At 45.0% G+C, this 25,549-nt stretch overlaps 1 protein-coding gene across 4 annotated transcripts in view; it reads right to left on the bottom strand.

The window, feature by feature from the left end:
* TF (transferrin) overlaps positions 1-25,549 on the bottom strand; it is a 642,048-nt gene that overhangs the window by 378,625 nt on the left and 237,874 nt on the right. For all 4 annotated transcript variants that reach the window (XM_030215724.1, XM_030215726.1, XM_030215725.1 and 1 more), the window contains exon 8: positions 23,600-23,777. In XM_030215724.1, coding sequence (XP_030071584.1) covers positions 23,600-23,777 — 178 coding nt within the window. The remainder of the gene's footprint in view (positions 1-23,599; positions 23,778-25,549) is intronic.

Here is a 25,549-nt window from a genome sequence, read left to right as displayed (position 1 = left end):
GCAGTCGTGGCAACTTCTCAGGAATCAGCACACAGGAATGAGGGGCAAGCAACTGAAACTAACCACGTCACTTACCCTCCAAGGATAGGTGAGGAAATGTAAATAAATGTAGGGATTTTGCTTAGATCATGGTGGAGCACAATGAACTAGTCTTCAATTTATTCAAGAATATTTATTGTCTTATCTTTACCCAATAATGAAATAACATTCATAACAACAGTTTAACAAGGAACATAAGATAATTGTATGTTTGTGCAGCGCTGCGTACGCCTTGTAGCGCTATAGGAGTGCTAAATAGTAGTAGTAATCGTATAACAGTATTTTTAACCTTCAACTTTCCGCTTTCTGATTCTAATGATTCGCAGTTTCTATAAAGAAATACTCGTATGGTTTATATGCTGTCTTTTCACAGGACTTCACACAACATCGTGTATCTATCAGATAAGTATCAATTTTCTTTAACCTTTCTTTCAGAAGTGTAAGAGCTACTGTGTATTTAAACCACGTAAATGTTTCACCAAGAATTTGATTCTTTGTGTGTTCTGTTCTCTTTTCACAGGTTTCCAGCTAGTCGTTCTTCACAATGGACTTTGGGTAAGTAAATCTTTATGTTTTCTCTCATGTATAGCTGTGTATGTTTCTTTCCTACTAGTTTTCCTTTTCAGTGTCATCAGTTACTTAGCTGTAGTAGTTTTCTCTTTTCTTTTCCTGGGATGTAGGCTTGCTTGCGTTGGAGCTCATGGGTTGTCTGGTTTTCTTCCTTCTTTCTACAGTCTTCTCCCTACACCTCACACTTAATGAAAATAATTGGAAGCAAAACCTTACTCTTCCTACTTTCTTCTTAAAAGGAACTTTAATAGGGAATGCTTTCAATAGCGGAACTGTGGGCTCTATTTAAATGAAATCAAAATAAGTAAAGATCCCTTACTTTCCAGTGCCTATCGATTTCTTTTCCCTAACCTCAATCAGAGCGTTTGGTCTCTCTCAGCAGTGCAGCACAGCCTCAACATTCCACCAGCAGCACAGCTCTGAACATTCCACTCACTGTTCCCACCTTACATACACAGCCTTTTAAAATTCTTTTTCCCTTTACAATGTATAATTTTTCCCCCAAAATGTATTAAACTACTCCACCCCCCTACTTAACCTCCCTCTCACATTAATTAACTTTAATTCCTCTCCTTCTCACCCTCTTCACTCCCAAACTTCCCAACCTCAAAAATAATAGTGGAAGCACTCTTCACTAAGCAGTTACTTCCACTAAGATGTTCTTGTACCACCTTCAGTTATCAAATTTCCCCTAAACTATTTCTTCCCTCCTTTCTTCCCCTAAAATCACCCCTCTCTCACACACAGTGCAGCACTTCCTCTCACTCTGAAGATCAACTCACTCTCTCAACTCCCAACTGACCAGGAAGCCATTGCCAAGGCGACCAGGACTCAGCTTGCTCAGCTATTGACCCAGGGTGATGTCACTATAGAACCCTGATGTCACTATAGAACTCTTATTGTTTTTCTCTGGAGGAACTCAGGAAAGATTATTTTAACCCCTTAGGGTTACATTCGCCCGGGCTTTAAAAATGAATATTGTCCCCAATATGCCCTAACCTTCCAACATTCACATCCACTTCTAACACATTCCCACTACCCACATTCACACTCCGACCTTCAGCCACCCAATATTCCAACATCTCCTGTTGTGTGCAAGTTGTTTCTACTAATCTAACTAACTGAGTCCAACTTTAAGCATATCTGATACAACAGTAATAATTTTTTTCATTTAATACAGCATCCCGTTAATTTAGTCTACGTATGTATAAGAGAACAGAATTTTGATGCCATATTCTTCAAAATCTGTTATAATCACACCCCTCACCCACCAGCTTAGCTCTCCTTATGGATACGAAGTACCCAACTTCTATTCACCCAAACATTTCATGTACCTTGCATCATAACTTCCCACTACAATAACATTTTCTTTAAGGAAACAGATTACAGGGTCCCACCATTTCCACGTTATATCTTTTTATTAAATTCCAATTCCAATTCTCATAGGGTCTCTTTCCACCAGTCCTGCCATTTGTGTCTCCCGGAGAACCTCCATCTCCTAGGTAACACCCAGTCTCCCACTTTGAGTACTCAAGACATCTGTGAGGAACCTCGACCAACATCCTCTCTTGTGTCTGAGGAAATGTAAACCCCGGTGGAAGTTCTCTTTGATTAAGGATGATTCATCTGCCGGACCCTGTCTGACCACACTGACCAGGCGATCGGGATGAGTAAAATCCCCTGTCCCAACATTCTTTTTCAGCTCTCCAGCCTTCTCTGTGTACTCCATATCTAAGACATCCTCTTCTTCAGGATCCTTATCCAAACCTGTCTCATCCAGAAGTAAGCAGTTAAAGTCTCGAAGACTTAGTTCTGCAGCTCCTTTTAGGTCATCATTTTTTTCCAGTTCTTGTGCCTCAAGCTTCCGGTGACTCTATACCAATGCCTGCTGCCGGTCCTGTTTCTCTCTCTCACGTTCCAGAACATGAGACTCTTTGATCATGTCACTGAATGTAGAAAGAACTTGCTCAGATGGGGCAACCGGTTTCTCAAGTTCCTTTGGCGCAGAATTACCCAGCATTTCCTGCACCTCTTCCTCTCCATATCCAGTACCTGGAGTACTAGTTGACTTTTCCTCCTTCTCATCTCCTCCATACTGCAGCATTTCCTTCGGTCTCGTTTCCAGCACAGCTGCAATCCCCTCTTCTTCATCTCGTTAACGCTAGCATCTGAGGATTTACCACTCTCTGCTTTGTTTTGCTTCTCACCCCTCTTCAACATGACCGTTATAATTTGGTTCACGCTTCCTTGCCGCTTCACCAAAGCTTTGTGTACTCTGGGACTGGCCACATGTCTCGGAGAAATCTTGGTTACCCCAGCCGCCTTCACAGGTTCAAAAGTGAAACACGAAGGATCTTTAAATAGACCTTTTAGGTGCTGAAGAATATTCATCCCTATGATTCCCAGAGCAGAGACATTCTTCACCTGTCCCTCTCAGAAATTATCCTTCACTATAAAGAAGCAGCACTTGGGAAATCACCTGTCCCAGACACTTCACATCCACTTTGACGTACCCCAACACTGGGAGCTCCGTGCCATTTACCGCTACTAACATCAGTTGGCTGGCATCCTTCAAACAATCAGTGGTTTCAAAGTTTTTGTAAAAAAAACTGGCCAACAGAGTTGATACATTAGAGCCTGTATCAACCATGCAGAGGGTTTCAATCCCCACAATCTTCACTTTTAGCAATGGGCTTGCCCCGATTGCATTTTCCCTCAGCAGTTTCTTCTCCTGAGATTCCTCCTGACCCATGGGTTTCTGCAGACGAATTACTGGTTTATCATTCCCTCTAGAAGATCCCGCCACCTCCACTCTTGGGTCTCCAATCTTCGGACCGTTTCCACTAGCCCTTAGGTCTTCTGGTTCTCTTCTATCACCTCCCGAATAGACACGAGTCACTCACTCGCTTTGGCAGTTCCGGACTATGTGACCCGCTTCCTGGCATCTGAAACATATAACCTCTCCCGTAGGGGTTCTGCCAGTGTTCCGGTTCTGGTTAAAGCCTGAATACCCCCCTCGAGAGCTGGGATATCTTGTGCTATCTCTTTCTCTTCTCTGTCTTTCCCATTCCTGTTCTTGCCTCTCACACATTCAAGTAAACATGCTGGTAATTTGGTGCAAACTTCCCACCGTGATGGGTTCCTCGGCTCTACTGTGATAACCAGCGTCTTCTCTGTTCATTTGCAGGATCCTTCTAGGCGAGGACTCCCAGGGAGCCAACCCCCTTTCTTCCCCGGCCCACCTGATGGCCGCCTGCATCAGTTCCGCGAATGGCACCATCGGGTTGTCCTCACTTCTCTTCATGACTTTGCGCTTCAAACTCTCATCCCGTAACCCGATGACAAATTGTTCCTTCAGGGTCTCGTCCGGGTTCCCCATTCGTCGACGATCCCTCTTCATGATTGACTCCAGCTTCTCTTGTAGCTTATATGCAAAGACTCTGATCGTCTCTTTTTCCCCCTGGCGGTAGTTGTAGAACTCTTGTATTCGTAGCCCCAAAGCTACCTTGTCGCCATACACCTGCCTCAGTAGGTCATATATTTCATCAACGGTACAGTCCCTCAGCAGGGAATACTTGATGGTGTCCAGGGCTATACTTCTCAGATGGTCTCTTACAACTTCGACCTGGTCTTCCACCGGGACCCTTAAAATCCTCATTCGTGATTTCATCTTCTCTATCCAGTCCTCAAACTTCAGATCTTCTGGTCCCCTGGGGAACCCACAGAAACCCGGCACGGTTCTGTCCTGGGTATCACTATGGTGTGTGTTAGGATTTAAGGTACCACACGACTTCCCGAAGCCTCTCCATCCATCTTCTTATTCTTCTGGGAAACTGGCTGTACCCTAGAAACAAAAATGCCCCGGAAGACACAAATGCAAAACTCCAGGGACTCTCAAATAAATCACAACCCTACTCAGTAAATATATATATATATTTTTATTGTATCGGCCAACTTCCTCAGAAGATTTTGCTCAGAAAAAGTTCAGGAACCTGCAACAAACCTCCCAAATGAAAGGTTACCTGTGTATAAATCGCAATTCACCTCTTTTTGTTCCCCCAAACCAGGCAAAATCCTGCTGACTACGCCAAATGTTGGTTTGCCCCACACATGCCTGTGAGTGATGTAAAATAGGAGCAGGATTCCGAGAAGCCAGATGTTAGCAGTCGTGGCAACTTCTCAGGAATCAGCACACAGGAATGAGGGGCAAGCAATAGAAACTAACCACGTCACTTACCCTCGAAGGATAGGTAAGGAAATGTAACTAAATGTAGGGATTTTGCTTAGATCTTGGTGCAGCACAATGAACTAGTCTTCAATTTATTCAAGAATATTTATTGTCTTATCTTTACCCAATAATGAAATAACACTCATAACAACAGCTTAACAAGGAACATAAGATAATTGTATAACAGTGTTTTTAATCTTCAACTTTCCACTTTCTGATTCTAATGATTCACAGTTTCTATAAAGAAATACTCATATGGTTTATATGCTTTCTTTTCACAGGACTTCACACAACATCGTGTATCTATCAGATAAGTATCAATTTTCTTTAACCTTTCTTTCAGAAGTGTAAGAGCTACTGTGTATTTAAACCACGTAAATGTTTCACCAAGAATTTGATTCTTTGTGTGTTCTGTTCTCTTTTCACAGGTTTCCAGCTAGTCGTTCTTCACAATGGACTTTGGGTAAGTAAATCTTTATGTTTTCTCTCATGTATAGCTGTGTATGTTTCTTTCCTACTAGTTTTCCTTTTCAGTGTCATCAGTTACTTAGCTGTAGTAGTTTTCTCTTTTCTTTTCCTGGGATGTAGACTTGCTTGCGTTGGAGCTCATGGGTTGTCTGGTTTTCTTCCTTCTTTCTGCAGTCTTCTCCCTACACCTCACACTTAATGAAAATAATTGGAAGCAAAACCTTACTCTTCCTACTTTCCTCTTAATAGGAACTTTAATAGGGAATGCTTTCAATAGCGGAACTGTGGGCTCTATTTAAATGAAATCAAAATAAGTAACGATCCCTTACTTTCCAGCGCCTATCGATTTCTTTTCCCTAACCTCAATCAGAGCGTTTGGTCTCTCTCAGCAGTGCAGCACAGCCTCAACATTCCACCAGCAGCACAGCTCTGAACATTCCACTCACTGTTCCCACCTTACATACACAGCCTTTTAAAATTCTTTTTCCCTTTACAATGTATAATTTTTCCCCAAAAATGTATTAAACTACTCCACCCCCCTACTTAACCTCCCTCTCACATTAATTAACTTTAATTCCTCTCCTTCTCACCCTCTTCACTCCCAAACTTCCCAACCTCAAAAATAATAGTGGAAGCACTCTTCACTAAGCAGTTACTTCCACTAAGATGTTCTTGTACCACCCTCAGTTATCAAATTTCCCCTAAAATATTTCTTCCCTCCTTTCTTCCCCTAAAATCACCCCTCTCTCACACACAGTGCAGCACTTCCTCTCACTCTGAAGCAGGGGCGTATCTGAACTGCGGCGGTAGGGGGGGCCAGGGCCAGAGAGGGGGGGCACATTATAGCCCCCCCCCCCGCCGCCGCCGCCGCCGCCGCCATTGCCGATCCCCCTCCCCCCAGCCGCTGCCATTGCTAACCCTCCCCCTCCGTTGCTCGCCTACCTTCGCTGGCGGGGGACCCCAACCCCCGCCAGCCGAGGTCCGCGTCCTCCTGCCGCTGCCGGCTGCCTTTGGTCCTTTCATTCTTCCATTGAAGCTGGCGCCGACGAAAAAGTTTCTTTTGAATCTGACGTCGCTGCACGTTGCACGTTGTACGTGCAGGACGTCAGACTCAGAAACAATTTCTGAGTCTGACGTCCTGCACGTACAACGTGCAGCGACGTCAGACTCAAAAGAAACTTTCGTCGGCGCCAGCTTCAATGGAAGAATTAAAGGACCAAAGGCAGCCGGCAGCGGCAGGAGGACGCGGACCTCGGCTGGCGGGGGTTGGGGTCCCCCGCCAGCGAAGGTAGGCGAGCAACGGAGGGGGAGGGTTGGCAGCGGTAGGGGGGTCCAGGGCGAAATCTGCGGGGGCCCAGGCCCCTGAGGCCCCACGCAGATACGCCCCTGCTCTGAAGATCAAACTCACTCTCTCAACTCCCAACTGACCAGGAAGCCGTTGCCAAGGCGACCAGGACTCAGCTTGCTCAGCTGTTGTCCCAGGGTGATGTCACTATAGAAACCTGATGTCACTATAGAACTCTTATTGTTTTTCTCTGGAGGAGCTCAGGAAAGATTATTTTAACCCCTTAGGGTTACATCTTGCTTTAATTACTTTCCTTAGATAAAGGTTCGTGGCCCTATTTATAGCTTCTTTCAGCCTGGACCAATGTCCTTCCACTTCTTGTACTTCCTCCCAGCCCATCATCTCCTTCCTCAGGTATTCCCCCATTTTACTAAAGTCAGCAAGCTTGAAATCCAGGACTGAGTTTTGAGTGGCCTCTCTCCACTTTAGCTATTATATCAAACCAAACTGTTTGATGGTCACTGCTGCCCGGGTGGGCACCCACTCGGATATTTGACACGCTATCCCCATTTGTGAGCACCAGATCCAGCGTCGATCCCTCCCTCGTGGATTCTGTCACCATTTGTTTGAGCAAAACACTTTGGAAAGCATCCACGATCTCTCTACTTCTTTCCGATTCCGCAGACAGAACCTTCCAATCTACATTCGGCAGATTGAAATCTCCCAGCAACAGCACCTCTCTCTTGTTTCCCAACTTTTGAATATCTGCGATCAGGTCTTTATCTAATTCCTCCAATTGTGTTCGAGGTCTATAGACAACACCCACTTGGACAGAGGTTCTATCATCTCTTTTTAAGGTGATCCATATCACTTCTTCCTTTCCCCAGGTCCCTGTCATTTCGGTCGCCGTGATATCATTTCTCACATACAGAGCTACTCCTCCACCTTTACAACCCTCTCTATCTTTCCTAAATAGATTATAGCCTAGTATGTTTGCATCCCATTCATGGGAACCATTAAGCCACGTCTCCGTGATTGCAACAACGTCTAAGTCTGCCTCCAACATCAGGGCTTGAAGGTCATGAACTTTATTGCTTAGACTGCGAGCATTTGTGGCCATCGCTTTCCATGTACATTTCCTGGTATGTGCTTTAACATTTGTGATTTGGGGTTGTCTTTTCTCTTTGGGTACCTTCTTATGGTTTTACCAAAGGGAAATCGTGCCAAACGAATCTCATTGAATTCTTTGATTGGGTGACAGGAGAATTGAACCATGGATGTGCTATAGACGTAATCTACTTAGATTTCAGTAAGGCTTTTGACACGGTTCTCCACAGGAGGCTCTTAAATAAACTGGATGGGCTGAAGATGGGACACAAAGTGGTGAACTGGATTAGGAACTGGTTGACGGACAGGCGCCAGAGGGTGGTGGTGAATGGAGTTCGCTCGGAGGAGGGAAAGGTGAGTAGTGGAGTGCCTCAGGGATCGGTGCTGGGACCGATTTTGTTCAATATATTTGTGAGTGACATTGCCGAAGGGTTAGAAGGTAAAGTTTGCCTATTTGCGGATGATACTAAGATTTGTAACACAGTGGACACCCCGGAGGGAGTGGAAAACATGAAAAAGGATCTGAAAAAGCTAGAAGAATGGTCTACGGTTTGGCAATTAAAATTCAATGCGAAGAAATGCAAAGTGATGCACTTAGGGAGTAGAAATCCACTGGAGGCGTATGTGTTAGGCAGGGAGAGTCTGCTAGGTACGGATGGGGAGAGGGATCTTGGGGTGATAGTATCTGAGGATCTGAAGGCGACGAAACAGTGTGACAAGGCGGTGGCCGTAGCTAGAAGGTTGCTAGGCTGTATAGGGAGAGGCGTGACCAGCAGAAGAAAAGAGGTGTTGATGCCCCTGTACAAGTCGTTGGTGAGGCCCCACCTGAAGTATTGTGTTCAGTTTTGGAGGCCGTATCTTGCTAAGGATGTAAAAAGAATTAAAGCGGTGCAAAGAAAAGCTACGAGGATGGTATGGGATTTACGTTACAAGACGTATGAGGAGAGACTTGCTGACCTGGACATGTATACCCTGGAGGAAAGGAGAAACAGGGGTGATATGATACAGACGTTCAAATATTTCAAAGGTATTAATCCACAAACGAACCTTTTCCGGAGATGGGAAGGCGGTAGAACGAGAGGGCATGAAATGAGATTGAAGGGGGGCAGACTCAAGAAAAATGTCAGGAAGTATTTTTTCACAGAGAGGGTGGTGGATGCTTGGAATGCCCTCCCGCGGGAGGTGGTGGAGATGAAAACGGTAACGGAATTCAAACGTGCGTGGGATAAACATAAAGGAATCCTGTTCAGAAGGAAGGGATCCTCAGGAGCTTAGCCTTGAATGGGTGGCAGAGATGGTTGGGAGGCGGGGATAGTGCTGGGTAGACTTATATGGTCTGTGCCAGAGCCGGTGGTGGGAGGCGGGGCTGGTGGTTGGGAGGCGGGGATAGTACTGGGCGGACTTATATGGTCTGTGCCCTGAAAAAGACAGGTACAAATCAAGGTAAGGTATACACAAAAAACTAGCACATATGAGTTTATCTTGTTGGGCAGACTGGATGGACTGTGCAGGTCTTTTTCTGCCGTCATCTACTATGTTACTATGTTATCCTTTTGCTCTAACTTCATTGCTTTCTCTTCTGCCTCAATTCTATTTTCAGGATCATCACCATGCTGTAATGGAGCAAAAGAATTCTGTAGGGGCAACACTTGTGAGGGCGGATGCTTTTGTGTCACATAACGAAGTCTGCCTGAGCCCACCGTGAACCATCTATTCTTAGGTAGTTTTATTCTTTGAGGCAGTGGTGAAAAGATGGTATGATTCTGTGCAGTCTTAGAAGTTGCTTTAAGTGCATTCAATTCCTGCTTTACTTTACTGAGCTCCTGTTTTAAACTAGATAGCTGAAGACAGATAGGACAAGACTTAAGTCTCCAAATGATTGGCCTTGAAACTAAAGCACCACAATTATTACAGAGAATAAAAGTCATCCTGATTGGTTGAAATGGGTAAGAATAGGTGTACTATGTTGGGGTGAACAGTCTGTAAGATTGCCTGTGTATGACTAATGAGTAAAGTTAATGAGTTTTGGCTTGTCTATAAATGAGTGGAAAACCCTGGGGTGGGTGGGTGGGAATATAAGTCCCAGTGAGTCAGCTAACTGCTGTAACAATGAAAGTTCGCTAGTATGACCAGAATGGTAAAGTCTGGTCAAGGAATTTTCAGTTCAAGATTAAACTTTCAAATTCCCCTGGAATTTGCATGCCTCTCCGCAGATTTGACAGAGTTCCAAGAGGGGTGATGGTAGGATATAGGAAAGACCCTAGGGGTTGGTACAGGTAAAAGGGGAACCCCATAATCCTATACCAGTCGGTATGCATATAACAAGGCTTGTGCATTATGCTTCTCATTTTTGCTTGTTCACCTGTCAGGACTAGTCCAGAGGCCAGAGCCATACCATTCTCCACTCTTAGGATTATCTAAATGCCCTCTGGAATGGAGAGCTACAAGTTAGAGGTCCTACATGTGCTGGCCCTATTTGATAGGCCCAGCAAGAGGGGAGATATGTATAATATTGTCACAACTGATCTATGGGAAAGATAGGCCAAGCAGGCTTGGCTTCTGCTTTTGATAAGTAAGGCCTGAATAAAAATCAAATTGGCTTTCTGACCCTAAAAAAAGAGAAGTTTCAGTGACACTTCTTCTTGACAGTTGGCAGCTGGCGGATGTCGAAATATAGCTCTGACGAGAATAACTTAAGTAATCAACAGGTGCAAGTTTAAAATGATAACTTTGTGGTCAAGTGACCGGTAAGAGCATCGGGAAGTGCAGGTGGGAAAAGCAGAAGGGGCATTTTTGGGCGGAGTGGTGCAAATCTGTGGTTTAAGGATGTAACAGAGGTTAGTAATGGTCAAATTAGATGGAAATACCATTGGTCAAGAGGAATATTTAAGAACTGACAGCTCCAATGCAAAGGGGAGACCATCATAGGCGTGTCTGGCCTCCCAGCCGCTCCGTCTGATGAACTCCCATAAGAATATATGGCTATATTCTTATAATTGACTGCTTGCTGTGGGTAAGATAATAAACTTCATATTTAACCTATCTCTCATTATTTCTATTGATAATTGACTGCATTCTATACCAGTGGTGAAAAGAGCACTTCTCCACTGTATGGAGTCAGTAAGATATATTAAAGCAGCCTTGAAAACTTTCCGGTATTCAGGATACCTTCAGCTGGTCTGAGGTGTCTTGAAGACTGGAAATTACCCAGAATTTTGTACAGAACTTCCCTCAAGTACTGTAGCTAGCCAGAATATCCTGGGAGGATCCCTGCTCAAGGCTTCTCTGTCCTGTTCTGCCAGAGGACTTTTACTTCCTGCTACCTGCTTGAGCCCCACCCTCCTGGCCAGAAAGGCTAGCTAAGCTATTCCCTGCCTTAAGATAGCTCAGTTCCAGCCTCAGTGAGGTAGTGTTTTTAAGGAAACACTGTCTTATATCAACACACTCCCCCACATTCATATTAAAAAAAAATTTCACATAAATGACATGAGAAACAATATGAAATGAAAATTTTTGGGCTGCATGCTCCTAGAAAGCAGCTCACTGTGGATTAATCTGAAAAGAGAAAATGGAACATCTGTTTACATTGGTGTGATATACAAATCTCCATTACAGGCAGAAGAAAAAGATATTTAATTGAAGAGATTGTCACATAATATGGAAACATTACTGCTAGTTCTAACTACGTATGTCAAACAACACCTATGCAAAGGAGACCAAGTAATTCGTCTCCAATTCAATATATCAGCGGCATTTGATGCTGTTGACCATACATTACTACTTGAATGCCTGGATCAGATAGGAATAATAAGGACTGTGCTCAAATGGGTCAGTGAATTCCTTTCAAATCGAAGCTATTCTGTCAAGCAAAACAACCAACTTTCCAACTACTGGTCTACTAACTGTGAGGTCCCACAGAGATCTCCCCTCTCACCGATCCTGTTCAACCTCTTTATGTCATCCCTTGCCTCAATACACCTGGGACTTAATGACATCCTGCTTCAAACAAAGATCCAACAGTATGTAGCGAATGGTATGACTGCTGTTAGCACCTAGGCCCTGACCAATAAGCTGAAACTAAATGCGCTAAAAAACCAAAGTCCTGTGCTTCCGAAATCAGGGAGTTGAGGTCCCATCATCAATGTCCAATGGTCAAAGCTTTACAGTCGAATCTGAAACCAGAGTATTAGGGGTCTTGCTTGATTCTTCACTCACCTTCTCTTCCCATATTAATCAGCTATGGAAGAAAACACTATTCAAAATGAGACAGGTACGTCTAGTCAGACCATTCTTCGATCAGAAAGCCTTCACACTACTAGTCCAAATGTTAGTCCTACCTCACTTGGATTACTGTAACATTCTATTTCTTGGTATTAAGTGTCAATATCAGAAAAAAAACTGCAAATCATACAGAATACAGCTGCAAGACTAATATACAGATTGAATAGATATACTAGTGTTTCAACTCATCTACACAAACTGCACTGACTTCCCATAGCAGAAAGACAGGTTCAAAGCTGCTTGTTTAGTTTTTCAAATCTTACAGGGCTTCACCTCTGAACTGCTGGCTAAGGGGTCCTTTTACAAAGGCACGCTGAAAAATTTATAGTGAAGGAAGTCTGGATGAGTACGAGATTTCCTCCAGAGGCGTTCAGCAGATTGTGCGCAGGAGCGAAGGTAGCGGATGCAAGGGGTCAGCCAAGGCTGGGGATTAGTACGCTTTGTGGGACGGGTGGTGGAAGGTGCGAGGGTGTCAAGGGCAGAGGAGAGAGCGGCATTGTAAGCGGAGACCACTTTGTCGACAGTCTCGGAGGACATGACGGATGGGAGGAGATTAGAGATACTAGCGGATAAGGTGAGGGGGTCAATGGCCTGGATGTGGTGGTTAAGGTTGGGCGGGGCGGAGGGGGGGGGTGGAGAAGTGTGAATGTGATCAGGTGGTGGTCGGAGAGAGGAAGAGCTGAAGCTTGGAAATTGGAGAGTGAGCCGGATGAGGAGAGGACGAGGTCGAGACAATGGCTGTCACGGTGAGTAGGGGTGGTAGAGCACAGCTGGAGGTTGAAGGAGGATGTTAGGGTGAGGAACTTAGAAGCCGAAATCAAGGTGTGCATGGCTTCATGCACGTGGAAGGTTCTAGGCGGGCGCTTCGTCCCCAGCTTAATGGCAGAGCCAACAGAGGCTGAGAGAGATACGTCCTCCGAGAAGGAGCCGCACGGAAAGAACGGTGCTTAACTTTTGCCACTTTCTTGCCGTCGCCTGAATCAAGGGCGACCATAGCATTAACGTCTCCCACCTCGAGGGTGGCCCAAGAAGAAGCCGTCCGAGCAGAGTGGCCGGCCATAATGGGGGGGGGGGGGGGCGAGCAGCGGGGGATGGGCACTTATGGCGGGAAAAAAACGCCGCACCGGAGGAAGAACCGGGACACTGACCGGACTCCAAACTGACGACCAAAAAAGGCGAGTCAGGCTTTGAAACCCCCGCATCCCCGCTAGACGCACACACGAAACTTCGCGCCCTCGCCCTCCGACGCCATAAGCCACGTGGAGACCGAACGGGGAACCCCCTGCCCGCTATAAAAGGTAAAATTACCTGCTTCTCGCTCTGAGCTGTAACGAACTGGTGTCCCAGTGAGTAGCTGCAATAAACGCTGATATAAACGTTGAAATAAACGCCCTTAAAGGACGTTCAAATTTTTTATTTTTTTTTTTAACGGAGCCAGAGGGAGGGGGGAGAAAAGGAGGGACCACTTGCTCAAGAAGAGCTCTCAACCCCAGGTACTCAACAAAACCTAAGAATTAGGCTTGGAGACCTAGTCAGAGCTGCTGCTGTGTGTGACCTCCACCTGCTGAGATAGAGAACATACTGAGGAGTTTCCGGCAGCACATGACCACATATAGGGAGGCAAAAGGATTGCTCTCTATCTCCACCTGCTGGTAGATGGACACAACCCACCAGTCTATGGATTGATCGGCATGATGATATGGAAGTTTCAGTTAGGGCAAGCAGATGGAGAGTACGAGAGATAAAGAGGTCATGGATGTAGGAAAATTTTGTTAGAGACAGAGCGGGCATTCCACAGAGCACAAGAGAAAGGCAGGGAAGGAGGGGGGAGGAGAGGAACAGAAATTAGATTGGAGATATCATGGTGTGACCTGCACAAATGGGATGAGAATTGATGTGGAGGACCAGGATTGGGAGAGCAGGAGAAGGAGCAAGAGAGTACAGAGAAGAGTAGGAGAGCGATGATGGCGAGATGTACTCAGATAGAAAGGAGATGGATGAATGGAAGGAAGGAAATGTTGAAGGTTGAGAGCTGAGAAAAAGGAAGAGGAAAAAAGAAATGGTGAGATGATGAATACAAAGGGTGGACAATGTGTTCCTGCAGTGTACAGTGGTTTAAGATGGAGAAACAAATTAGGAAGGGACAGTACCAAGAAGAAAAAGTGTACTGGAGCCATAAATAGTAACTGGGAGGCCCTGAGTGGATTGGAGTGGACCTGGGAGTCACCCTGGAGAAGGCTGTAAAGGATATACAGATGAGCTGCAAGTCCTCCACAGCAACTGAAAGGCAGCCGGTGGTAGAGCTGGGCATCTCTCAGCTGAGGAAAGGCTTACCAGGGGTTAGGCCGAAGCCAGCATTCCTCCCCCTGAGGGTCGCCTTTTAGAAGGGTGATGCTCTCCTTTTAGAAGACCTCCCTCCTCCAAAGCAGCATTTTGCAACCAGATAGCACATCTCTGAGACCTACCATCACATCCATTGTTGCTTTAAAAATACCCCAGATACATAAAAATGTTGATTATAAACTTTATATAAGGAGCCTGCCTTTGTGCTGGTCTCCTGCGTGAAAATTTGCATTGTTTTAGCTTCCTCTGAGCCCCCTGCTTCCCAGCAGTCTCAAAATGCAGGCTTTCCCATGCATGTTCGATCATATTCTAACACGATTTGTGCCTGAAATATGTCCCACAGATCAAGGGACCCTCCTCGGCCCCTGCTGGTACACTGGGCACTTAAAAAACATTTAAATAGTCCGGGGCAATTCTTTATGCTCTGGTCTTCCCCAGAGCTGTCTAGCCTTCCCTGTCTCTCCTGTGCATGAACAGATGGCGTGGCCACTGATGTCAGCGCATGCCATGCCATTACTCATGTGCACAAATGATGTCACTGGCCGTCCCAGGCCTCAAACAGAGCCTGGGACTTTTCTGCTGCATTTTTCTGGGCTCCCTCTCTTCTCTGGCAGCCCGGAATGGCCACGGTAGAGCAAAACATACAACTTCCATGGCAAAACTGCCACTACCATAGGACTCATTTTAAACAGCTCCCGGGGTCTGTCCCAAGCCCCGGGAGCACCCGGGTAACTTTTTAAAATTATTTTTAACCATACATTAGCAAATAATTTTATTCTGTGTTCATAGACTAAGGGCAAGGAGTAGGACCACAAAATCAAACACAAATAGGAATGGAAGTGAAGCAGACCTCAAACAAATCAAATGACTGTTCATGATGATCTAGATAAACTATGAGTAGGCAAAGTGATAGGGCCAGACAGAATATATTTGAGGATATTGAAGGAATATAGGAAGTTTCTGGCAGCTCTGCTATGTGACTTTTTCAGCACTTCTTTAGAGTCAAGAGCATTTCTGGAGGACTAGATACAAGCTAATCTTGTTCCTCAAGACCATAGGCGCCCCGTATAAGAGGCTTGGGGAGGCTAAGCCTCCCCAGCCCAGCTGTGAGCTTCCCCGCCTGCCTCTTGCTCCAAATGTCCAGCAGCAACTAAAACCCAGCCTACCAGCTCTTACTCAGCGATCGGTGTGTGTCCCCTCACGATCTCCAGGCTCTGTACTAGGCTTCAGGTGCGGGCATCTGTCTTCGGTCATCCGATCGAATTGATAGTGCTGGTAATTTGCCTTGATCGCTGTCAGTAGCGACACTGCAGCGATTAAGGCAGGCTGCCTCGATCTTCCCAGTGATGCCTCCTGCCCTCTTCTGATGCAACTTCCTGTTCCGCGCGGGCAGGAGGCATCACTGGGAAGATTGAGGCAGCCTGCCTTAATCGCTGCAGTGTCGCTACCCTCAGCGATCAAGCTTTTCTTTATTCTCCCTCTCCTCTCCACCTCAGGACCAACCAATCTGAAGATTTGCGAAAGGAAAGGCACAGGATGCTGGTGTGAAACAGCCAAGGGCAGGAAGCAGCCCTCCGCTCCGCTCCTCCTCGTCTGAGAATAAGAAGGTAGATGGTGGGGGGGGGGGGGGGGGGGAGGGAGAAAGAGTGAGGATTGACAGAGTGGAAGAAAGTGGGAGATATATTGGAGACCCAAGAGTGAGCAATACTGGAAGGCATTCAGGCCCCAGAGTAGGAGTGCAGGAGGAAGGAAAGACAGAGGAAGGTCAGGGAGACCGAGAAGAGATGCAGGGCATGGAGAAAGCATAGGGAAAGGGACACACAGGGGCAATGCTGGACACAATGAGGTAGGGTAGGGTAGGGTAGGGTGGGGAGGGACAAACAGGATGAAATGCAGGAAAGAGCAACACAGAGAGACAAAGGGGGAAGATGCTGAATGTAATGGGAGGACAGAGACACTGAGAGGGCAGATGGGACAGGGACACACAGAATGGAGATGCTGGACGGGACCAGTAGGGACACAGATGGAAGATCAATGGTGGACAAGACAGAAGAAATGTCAAACGGACAGGGGATACTGCAAAAACAGGAAAAACAGAAAATAGACACTGGACCAGCCTGACTACAAAAATAAAATGCGCAGACAACAAGGTAGAAAGAAGAATTTTATTCTGAATTTATTAATTGAAATATCAGCTTTTGGAAATGTGCATCTGTGATATTTTGCATGTAAGTTTCAAATTTTCTAGTATTGCTGCATGCCGAGTCTGACTTCTTGAGGTAACTTTCCAGTTTTGCCAGAGTATTAATAGAACTAAAAAATGAACTTGCGGAGCTACTGTTAGAAATATGCAATCTGTCCCTAAAATCGAGTGTAGTACCGGAAGACTGGAGGGTAGCCAATGTTACTCCGATTTTTAAGAAGGGTTCCAGAGGAGATCCGGGAAATTATAGACCGGTGAGTCTGACATCGGTGCCGGGCAAGATGGTGGAGGCTATTATTAAGAATAAAATTGCAGAGCATATACAAAAACATGGACTGATGAGACAAAGTCAGCACGGATTTAGTGAAGGGAAGTCTTGCCTCACCAATCTAATGCATTTTTTTGAGGGGGTAAGCAAACATGTGGACAATGGGGAGCCGTTTGATATTGTATATCTGGATTTTCAGAAGGCGTTTGACAAAGTGCCGCACGAAAGACTCCTGAAGAAATTGCAGAGTCATGGAATCGGAGGTAGGGTATTATTATGGATTAAGAACTGGTTGAAAGATAGGAAGCAGAGAGTAGGATTGCGTGGCCAGTATTCTCAGTGGAGGAGGGTAGTTAGTGGGGTCCCGCAGGGGTCTGTGCTGGGTCCGTTGCTTTTTAATGTATTTATAAATGACCTAGAGATGGGAATAACTAGTGAGGTAATTAAATTCGCCGATGACACAAAATTATTCAGGGTCGTCAAGTCGCAGGAGGAATGTGAACGATTACAGGAGGACCTTGCGAGACTGGGAGAATGGGCGTGCAAGTGGCAGATGAAGTTCAATGTTGACAAGTGCAAAGTGATGCATGTGGGTAAGAGGAACCCGAATTATAGCTACGTCTTGCAAGGTTCCGCGTTAGGAGTTACGGATCAAGAAAGGGATCTGGGTGTCGTCGTCGATGATACGCTGAAACCTTCTGCTCAGTGTGCTGCTGCGGCTAGGAAAGCGAATAGAATGTTGGGTGTTATTAGGAAGGGTATGGAGTCCAGGTGTGCGGATGTTATAATGCCGTTGTATCGCTCCATGGTGCGACCGCACCTGGAGTATTGTGTTCAGTACTGGTCTCCGTATCTCAAAAAAGATATAGTAGAATTGGAAAAGGTACAGCGAAGGGCGACGAAAATGATAGTGGGGATGGGACGACTTTCCTACGAAGAGAGGCTGAGAAGGCTAGGGCTTTTCAGCTTGGAGAAGAGACGGCTGAGGGGAGATATGATAGAAGTGTATAAAATAATGAGTGGAATGGATCGGGTGGATGTGAAGCGACTGTTCACGCTATCCAAAAATACTAGGACTAGAGGGCATGAGTTGAAGCTACAGTGTGGTAAATTTAAAACGAATTGGAGAAAATTTTTCTTCACCCAACGTGTAATTAGACTCTGGAATTCGTTGCCGGAGAACGTGGTACGGGCGGTTAGCTTGACGGAGTTTAAAAAGGGGTTAGATAGATTCCTAAAGGACAAGTCCATAGACCGCTATTAAATGGACTTGGAAAAATTTATTTTTAGGTATAACTTGTCTGGAATGTTTTTACGTTTGGGGAGCGTGCCAGGTGCCCTTGACCTGGATTGGCCACTGTCGGTGACAGGATGCTGGGCTAGATGGACCTTTGGTCTTTTCCAGTATGGCACTACTTATGTACTTATGTACTTATGTGTTTTTCATGTGTGATCAAGATGCAGTATTCTGCTAGCGTGTAGTATTTGCCGGCATTTTGCTTTGTTTTTTTGTTTCACTAGGTTGTGTACTGGTGTTTTAGAGCCCGGTGTAATTACAGTTCTGACTTTCCACGCATAAGGTTGTGCTCCTCCTGTCCTTGGAATTAGTGCTGTTATGGTTTGGTAAGGTTATGAGTGTGTTTTTGCACAAGTTTGTGTATAGTGGTTTGCAGTGGAGAGATTGTGTGTTGGCCTTACTGAGGTGGCACCAAAACATCAGAAAGGGTGTAGAGCCTAAATCATGACACACTACCTCTTGAAGGATCTACATATGGTTGTTAATAAAAGGAGCTCATTGTGAACACTATCCACCCTAAAAGGGCGTTTTGTGGCTCTGCATGAGAATTGTGATATTATGATCCCTTGTTTCATATTGTGGACGGTCTGCATTTTCTGTATGGGTGGTATATTGGTGTATTAGGGTATGCCTAGTGTTATGGTACAGTAAGGTTCTGAGTGTGTTTTTGCACAAATTTGTGCATAGTGTTTTACAGTTGAGCGATTGTGGTTAGTATATGCTTTGAGCAACCACTTTATTCTTTGACATATGATACATATCTAATATCTAAATTTAATACAAGGTATTAATTGTGACTTTTATTTTTACTTATTTTTTTTTTCTGTGTGTTGTCAATTGTGGATATAAGCTCCGCCCCTGGCTCCACCCCCCAACCCCGCCCCCTTTAGCCTCCCCAAACAGTTGGGCCACCGACCGCCTATGCTTAAGACAATAGTGGAAGTAAAAAGGAAATTGGGAAATACAGACTATGATCTTGGTTGCAAATTAATAGAAACTGATAAAACAGATGATTGTGCAGTTTCTGGAATCCAGAAGTGCAGTGGTAAATAGAGTTCACTGTGAAGATAGGGTCATTAACATGTGTGCCTCAGGGGACTGGTCCATGGTTGGGTTCTTTTCAATATTTTTTTTATATATGATACTATGGAAGGGCTGTTTGGAAAGGTTTGCCTCTTTGCTGATTATGCCAAATAAGTAAAATAGGGTAGATACCCTAGAAGGTGTAGTTAACATAAGGTGAAGCTTGAGGAACGGTCTACAATGTGGCAGCCAAGCTTTAATGCTAAGAAATGCAAGGTTGTGCATTTGGGCTGTAAAAACCCAAGGGAGCATTAAAGTATAGAAATGTGCACAAAATAGCTGGTCTGGAAGTGACTGTATTCAAAGAAACAAAGGTATGAAAAGCAATGGCAAAAGCCAGACAGATGCTTGGTTGCATAGTAAGGAAAAAGGACAAGACAGTGCCTCTGAATTACTGTGTGTAATTCTGCATACTTCAAAAGGATGTAAACAGGATGGAGTCAGTCCTAAGGGTTATTAAAATGATCAGTGGACTTCACCATAAAACATATAAGAAAAGACTTAACGACCTGAAATATGTATAAGTTGGAAGAAAGGCAAGAGAAAGAACAAATAATAGAGACATTTAAATAACTCCATGGAATAAATACAAAGGCAATGGGCCTTTTCAGTTGAAAGGGTCAGAGGATGACTGTAAAAGGGAGTAGACTCAGAAGTAATTGTAAGAAAATTATTTCTATATGGAAAGGGTGGCAGATGAGAGGCACATTTGGCTTATTTTCAAAGCACTTTGGGAGGCTAAGTTCCATAGGTTTCTATGGAACTTTGGGAGGCTAAGTGCTTTGAAAATATGCCTCTACACTCCCAGTAGAGGTGGTATAGATGAGTATTGTATCTGAATTCAAGAAAGCATGAGACAAATACAGAGGGGATCTCTGAGGGAAGGGATTGCAGAACTTTGTAGTTGGTGTAAATGAGCCATATGGCCGTTATCTGCTGTTATTTCCTATGTATCTGTGAAAACACCTCCACACCACCATATCCCTAGTGACTTTGTAAATGATAGATGTTGCTTGAGCTCTGGCTGTATAGAATAATTACCTTGCAATTAAAGACAGGGTTTGTGGCATAATAGTAGCAGTATAGTATCTCCTTTTTATCTTCTGGAGTCTACCTAACCTTTTTTTTAAGCCCTCTTAACATTTTAATTAGTTTTTGTGGTTTTATCACCTGCTGTAGTGGTTCTGTGAACATTTTTACCATGGCCTATGGCTGCCCTAAAGATGTTATTTTCTGATCAAGGTCTTGTGTATACCACTGTCTAGCTCTAGTGCATAAACTACTGGCAGGCAACGTTTTAATTGGGTGGCATGCAGTTAGTACATATTCCTTTTCTTTTCTACCATACTTCCATTATAGTGTTGCCTTGCTGAGATTTGGTATAGATTTTATATAATAGGTCACCATGAGAAGGCATTCAGAAAGAACTGGGAACAGTAATTTATTCTCTCTTCCTTAGATACGTGGAGGGGCATTTTCAACATGACATCTAAGTCCACACAAAATCAAGTCATTGGGATGTAGAAGGAGCCAGCATTATTAGTAGACTGGCCACACAGACATACCAGGAGAGCAATGGGGCACCCTAGGAGGCACTGCAGTGGACTTCAAATAAATGCTCCCATTACACATCTCACTGCTGCTCCCTTATCTTGTCTGCTGAGCCTCCCAAAACCCATCCAAAACCCACTACCCCTAACTGTACAACTACAATAGTCCGATTTTTAAGAAAGGTTCCAGAGGAGATCCGGGAAATTATAGACCGGTGAGTCTGACGTCGGTGCCGGGCAAGATGGTGGAGGCTATTATTAAGAATAAAATTGCAGAGCATATACAAAAACATGGACTGATGAGACAAAGTCAGCACGGATTTAGTGAAGGGAAGTCTTGCCTCACCAATCTAATGCATTTTTTTGAGGGGGTAAGCAAACATGTGGACAATGGGGAGCCGTTTGATATTGTATATCTGGATTTTCAGAAGGCGTTTGACAAAGTGCCGCACGAAAGACTCCTGAAGAAATTGCAGAGTCATGGAATCGGAGGTAGGGTATTATTATGGATTAAGAACTGGTTGAAAGATAGGAAGCAGAGAGTAGGATTGCGTGGCCAGTATTCTCAGTGGAGGAGGGTAGTTAGTGGGGTCCCGCAGGGGTCTGTGCTGGGTCCGTTGCTTTTTAATGTATTTATAAATGACCTAGAGATGGGAATAACTAGTGAGGTAATTAAATTCGCCGATGACACAAAATTATTCAGGGTCGTCAAGTCGCAGGAGGAATGTGAACGATTACAGGAGGACCTTGCGAGACTGGGAGAATGGGCGTGCAAGTGGCAGATGAAGTTCAATGTTGACAAGTGCAAAGTGATGCATGTGGGTAAGAGGAACCCGAATTATAGCTACGTCTTGCAAGGTTCCGCGTTAGGAGTTACGGATCAAGAAAGGGATCTGGGTGTCGTCGTCGATGATACGCTGAAACCTTCTGCTCAGTGTGCTGCTGCGGCTAGGAAAGCGAATAGAATGTTGGGTGTTATTAGGAAGGGTATGGAGTCCAGGTGTGCGGATGTTATAATGCCGTTGTATCGCTCCATGGTGCGACCGCACCTGGAGTATTGTGTTCAGTACTGGTCTCCGTATCTCAAAAAAGATATAGTAGAATTGGAAAAGGTACAGCGAAGGGCGACGAAAATGATAGTGGGGATGGGACGACTTTCCTATGAAGAGAGGCTGAGAAGGCTAGGGCTTTTCAGCTTGGAGAAGAGACGGCTGAGGGGAGATATGATAGAAGTGTATAAAATAATGAGTGGAATGGATCGGGTGGATGTGAAGCGACTGTTCACGCTATCCAAAAATACTAGGACTAGAGGGCATGAGTTGAAGCTACAGTGTGGTAAATTTAAAACGAATCGGAGAAAATTTTTCTTCACCCAACGTGTAATTAGACTCTGGAATTCATTGCCGGAGAACGTGGTACGGGCGGTTAGCTTGACGGAGTTTAAAAAGGGGTTAGATAGATTCCTAAAGGACAAGTCCATAGACCGCTATTAAATGGACTGGAAAAATTCCTCATTTTTAGGTATAACTTGTCTGGAATGTTTTTACGTTTGGGGAGCGTGCCAGGTGCCCTTGACCTGGATTGGCCACTGTCGGTGACAGGATGCTGGGCTAGATGGACCTTTGGTCTTTCCCAGTATGGCACTACTTATGTACTTATGTACTTATGTCCTTATGGGTGAAGGGGGCACATATGTGGGTACAGTGGGTTTCTGGTGAGTTTTGGAAGGTTCACAGTTTCCACAAGTGTAACAGGTAGGGGCCTGGGTTCACCTGTCTGCAGTGCACTGCACCCACCACTAGACCACTCCAAGGACCAGCATGCTGCTCTAATGGACTTGAGTATTACATCTAAGACTGGTAAGTAATGTTTTTAATCACATTTTGGGGGGATGGGAAGGGGTTAGTGACCACTGGGGGAGTAAGGGGAGGTCATCCCTGATTCCCTCCAGTGCTCACCTGGTCATTTATGGCACCTTTTTGTGCCTTATTCGTTATAAAAACAGGTCTAGCTCAAAACTTCTTAATTTTAGTCCTGGACGGTTTTGTTTTGTTTCATTATGGTTGAAAAACGTCCAAGTCTTAGGAATGCCCAGATCCCACTCTTAACACATCCCTGACATGCCCCCTTGTGATCTGAGTGCACTTATGATGGACCTCATAGAAAAATGTCTAAAAATTGGTTTAAAAAATACCAATTTGTACATTTTTGTGAGAAAAACGTCCAATGCAGATTTATGCCTCTTTTTGGCTGTTTTTCTCTTTTGAGAAAATGAGCCCCATAGTGATTTACCAGCTTTGCTGCTGAATGTTATGTTGTGCTCCCTGTTGGAGTTTCAATGATTTGGTTTATTCTAAAGAGTCTCAAATCAGTCCTCAAGATCCACCCAACAAATCAGCTTTTCAGGATATCCACCGTGACTATGCATTTTGGATAGCAGTGAACTCAATATCACCTGATTCCTGACTTCCTCTGACCATGGGAATAGCGGGATATCTCTCTGAAATTGACAGCTGGCCCTTCATTTTATACCAGCCATCCATTCTAAAATAAGGAAGCACCACTTCCAATGACACAGTGACAGAGAAAGACTTTCAGTAGGGTGATGGCTGCCTCTATGCATTTGCCTCCTCTGCCTATTGGGAAGTTTGCCTGATATCCTGAAATTCAGGATAAAACATTAGGACCATTTAGGGAATCACCAGTTATGTATACTATAGTTTTATGTCTGCAGTGAATTTATAAACAGAGGAGGTTATAATGAGGTTTCACTGCATAAGTAATCTAATCCACTCTTATTTCTTGATATGCCACTGTTCAAATAAATTTAATTGGTAGGGGATGAGCTGAGTGGTCACTATAGCTGAATCTACTTACCTCTTCTGAGAGCTTGGATAGCATCAAGGTAGTTAGTGCCCAGGTAAAGTGTGGTATCCATCTTGCTGGGAAGACGTTTCAGCTTTTTGGTGGAATCTTTAAAGAGCAGATCCTTTCCAAAATGAGAGGAGAAGAGGCTGAATTTCCCTTTAGAATCTTGGCCACTCCCAAACTTTTCCTGTGAGGAGGAAAGATTGGCAAAAAGAAGAAAGAATCATAAGAGCTGGATATTTGAAGGCACTTGGGTGGTTAGCAGCAAGTGCTGACTACACAAGTCACTTTCTTTCAAAATCCTGAGCTGGCAAATGCATAAATTTTGGCCAGACAACTTGAGGTCCAGCCGACATTTATTTGCAGAAATTAAAGAAAGGAGAGGAGATGGACATTGTTATTTTACATTAGACATAGACCACCTTCCTTGAACAAAAGGTTAACCCAAGGCAATACAATCCAGGGGTAGGCCCAAAAGTTATCAAGAATCCAGACAGCAGTGATATCCAGTTGCTATCCAGATAAAGCGAAAGCTACATACCTGTAGAAGGTATTCTCCGAGGACAGCAGGCTGATTGTTCTCACGAATGGGTGACGTCCAAGGCAGCCCCTCCGATCGGAGATCTTCACTAGCAACAGCGTTTGCTAGCCCTCACGTGTGCATGCACCATGCGCATGCGCAGCCGTCTTCCCGCCCGAACGCGAGAGTGCTCATCAGTCCAGTAAATAGCAAAGACAAGGACAAGGGAAGACACAACTCCAAAGGGGAGGCGGGCGGGTTGGTGAGAACAATCAGCCTGCTGTCCTCGGAAAATACCTTCTACAGGTATGTAGCTTTCGCTTTCTCCGAGGACAAGCAGGCTGCTTGTTCTCACGAATGGGGTATCCCTAGCCCCCAGGCTCACTCAAAACAACAAACATTGGTTAATTGGGCCTCGCAACGGCGAGGACATAACTGAGATTGACCTAAACTTATTCAACTAACTGAGAGTGTAGCCTGGAACAGAATAAAAATGGGCCTGGGGGGGTGGAGTTGGATTCTAAACCCCGAACAGATTCTGCAGCACCGACTGCCCGAACCGACTGTCGCGTCGGGTGTCCTGCTGAAGGCAGTAATAAGATGTGAATGTGTGGACAGATGACCACGTCGCAGCCTTGCAAATCTCTTCCATAGTGGCTGACTTCAAGTGGGCCTCTGACGCTGCCATGGCTCTAACACTATGAGCCGTGACATGACCCTCAAGAGTCAGCCCAGCCTGGGCGTAAGCAAAGGAAATGCAATCTGCTAGCCAATTGGATATGGTGCGTTTCCCGACAGACACTCCCCTTCTGTTGGGATCAAAAGAAACAAACAAGTGGGCGGACTGTATGTGGGGCTGTGTCCGCTCCAGATAGAAGGCCAATGCTCGTTTGCAGTCCAATATGTGCAGCTGGCGTTCAGCAGGGCGGGTATGAGGACGGGGAAAGAATGTTGGCAAGACAACTGACTGGTTCAGATGGAACTCCAACACCACCTTCGGCAAGAACCTAGGGTGAGTACGGAGGACTACTCTGTTATGATGAAATTTGATATAAGGAGCATGAGCTACCAAGGCTTGAAGCTCACTGACTCTGCGAGCTGAAGTAACTGCCACCAAGAAAATGACCTTCCAGGTTAAGTACTTCAGATGGCATGAATTCAGTGGCTCGAAAGGAGGTTTCAACAGCTGGGTGAGAACGACATTGAGATCCCATTACACTGTAGGAGGTTTGATGGGGGGCTTTGACAACAGCAAACCTCTCATGAAGCGAACAACTAAAGGCTGTCCCGAGATCGGCCTACCTTCCACATGGTAATGGTATGCACTAATCGCACTAAGATAAACTCTTACAGAGTTGGTCTTAAGACCAGACTCAGACAAGTGCAGAAGGTATTCAAGCAGGGTCTGTGTAGGACACGAGCGAGGATCTAGGGCCTTG

Source organism: Microcaecilia unicolor, chromosome 10 (assembly GCF_901765095.1).
Source record: "Microcaecilia unicolor chromosome 10, aMicUni1.1, whole genome shotgun sequence".
Classification (NCBI taxonomy): domain Eukaryota; kingdom Metazoa; phylum Chordata; class Amphibia; order Gymnophiona; family Siphonopidae; genus Microcaecilia; species Microcaecilia unicolor.
This window is presented reverse-complemented; position numbering and strand designations above follow the sequence as displayed.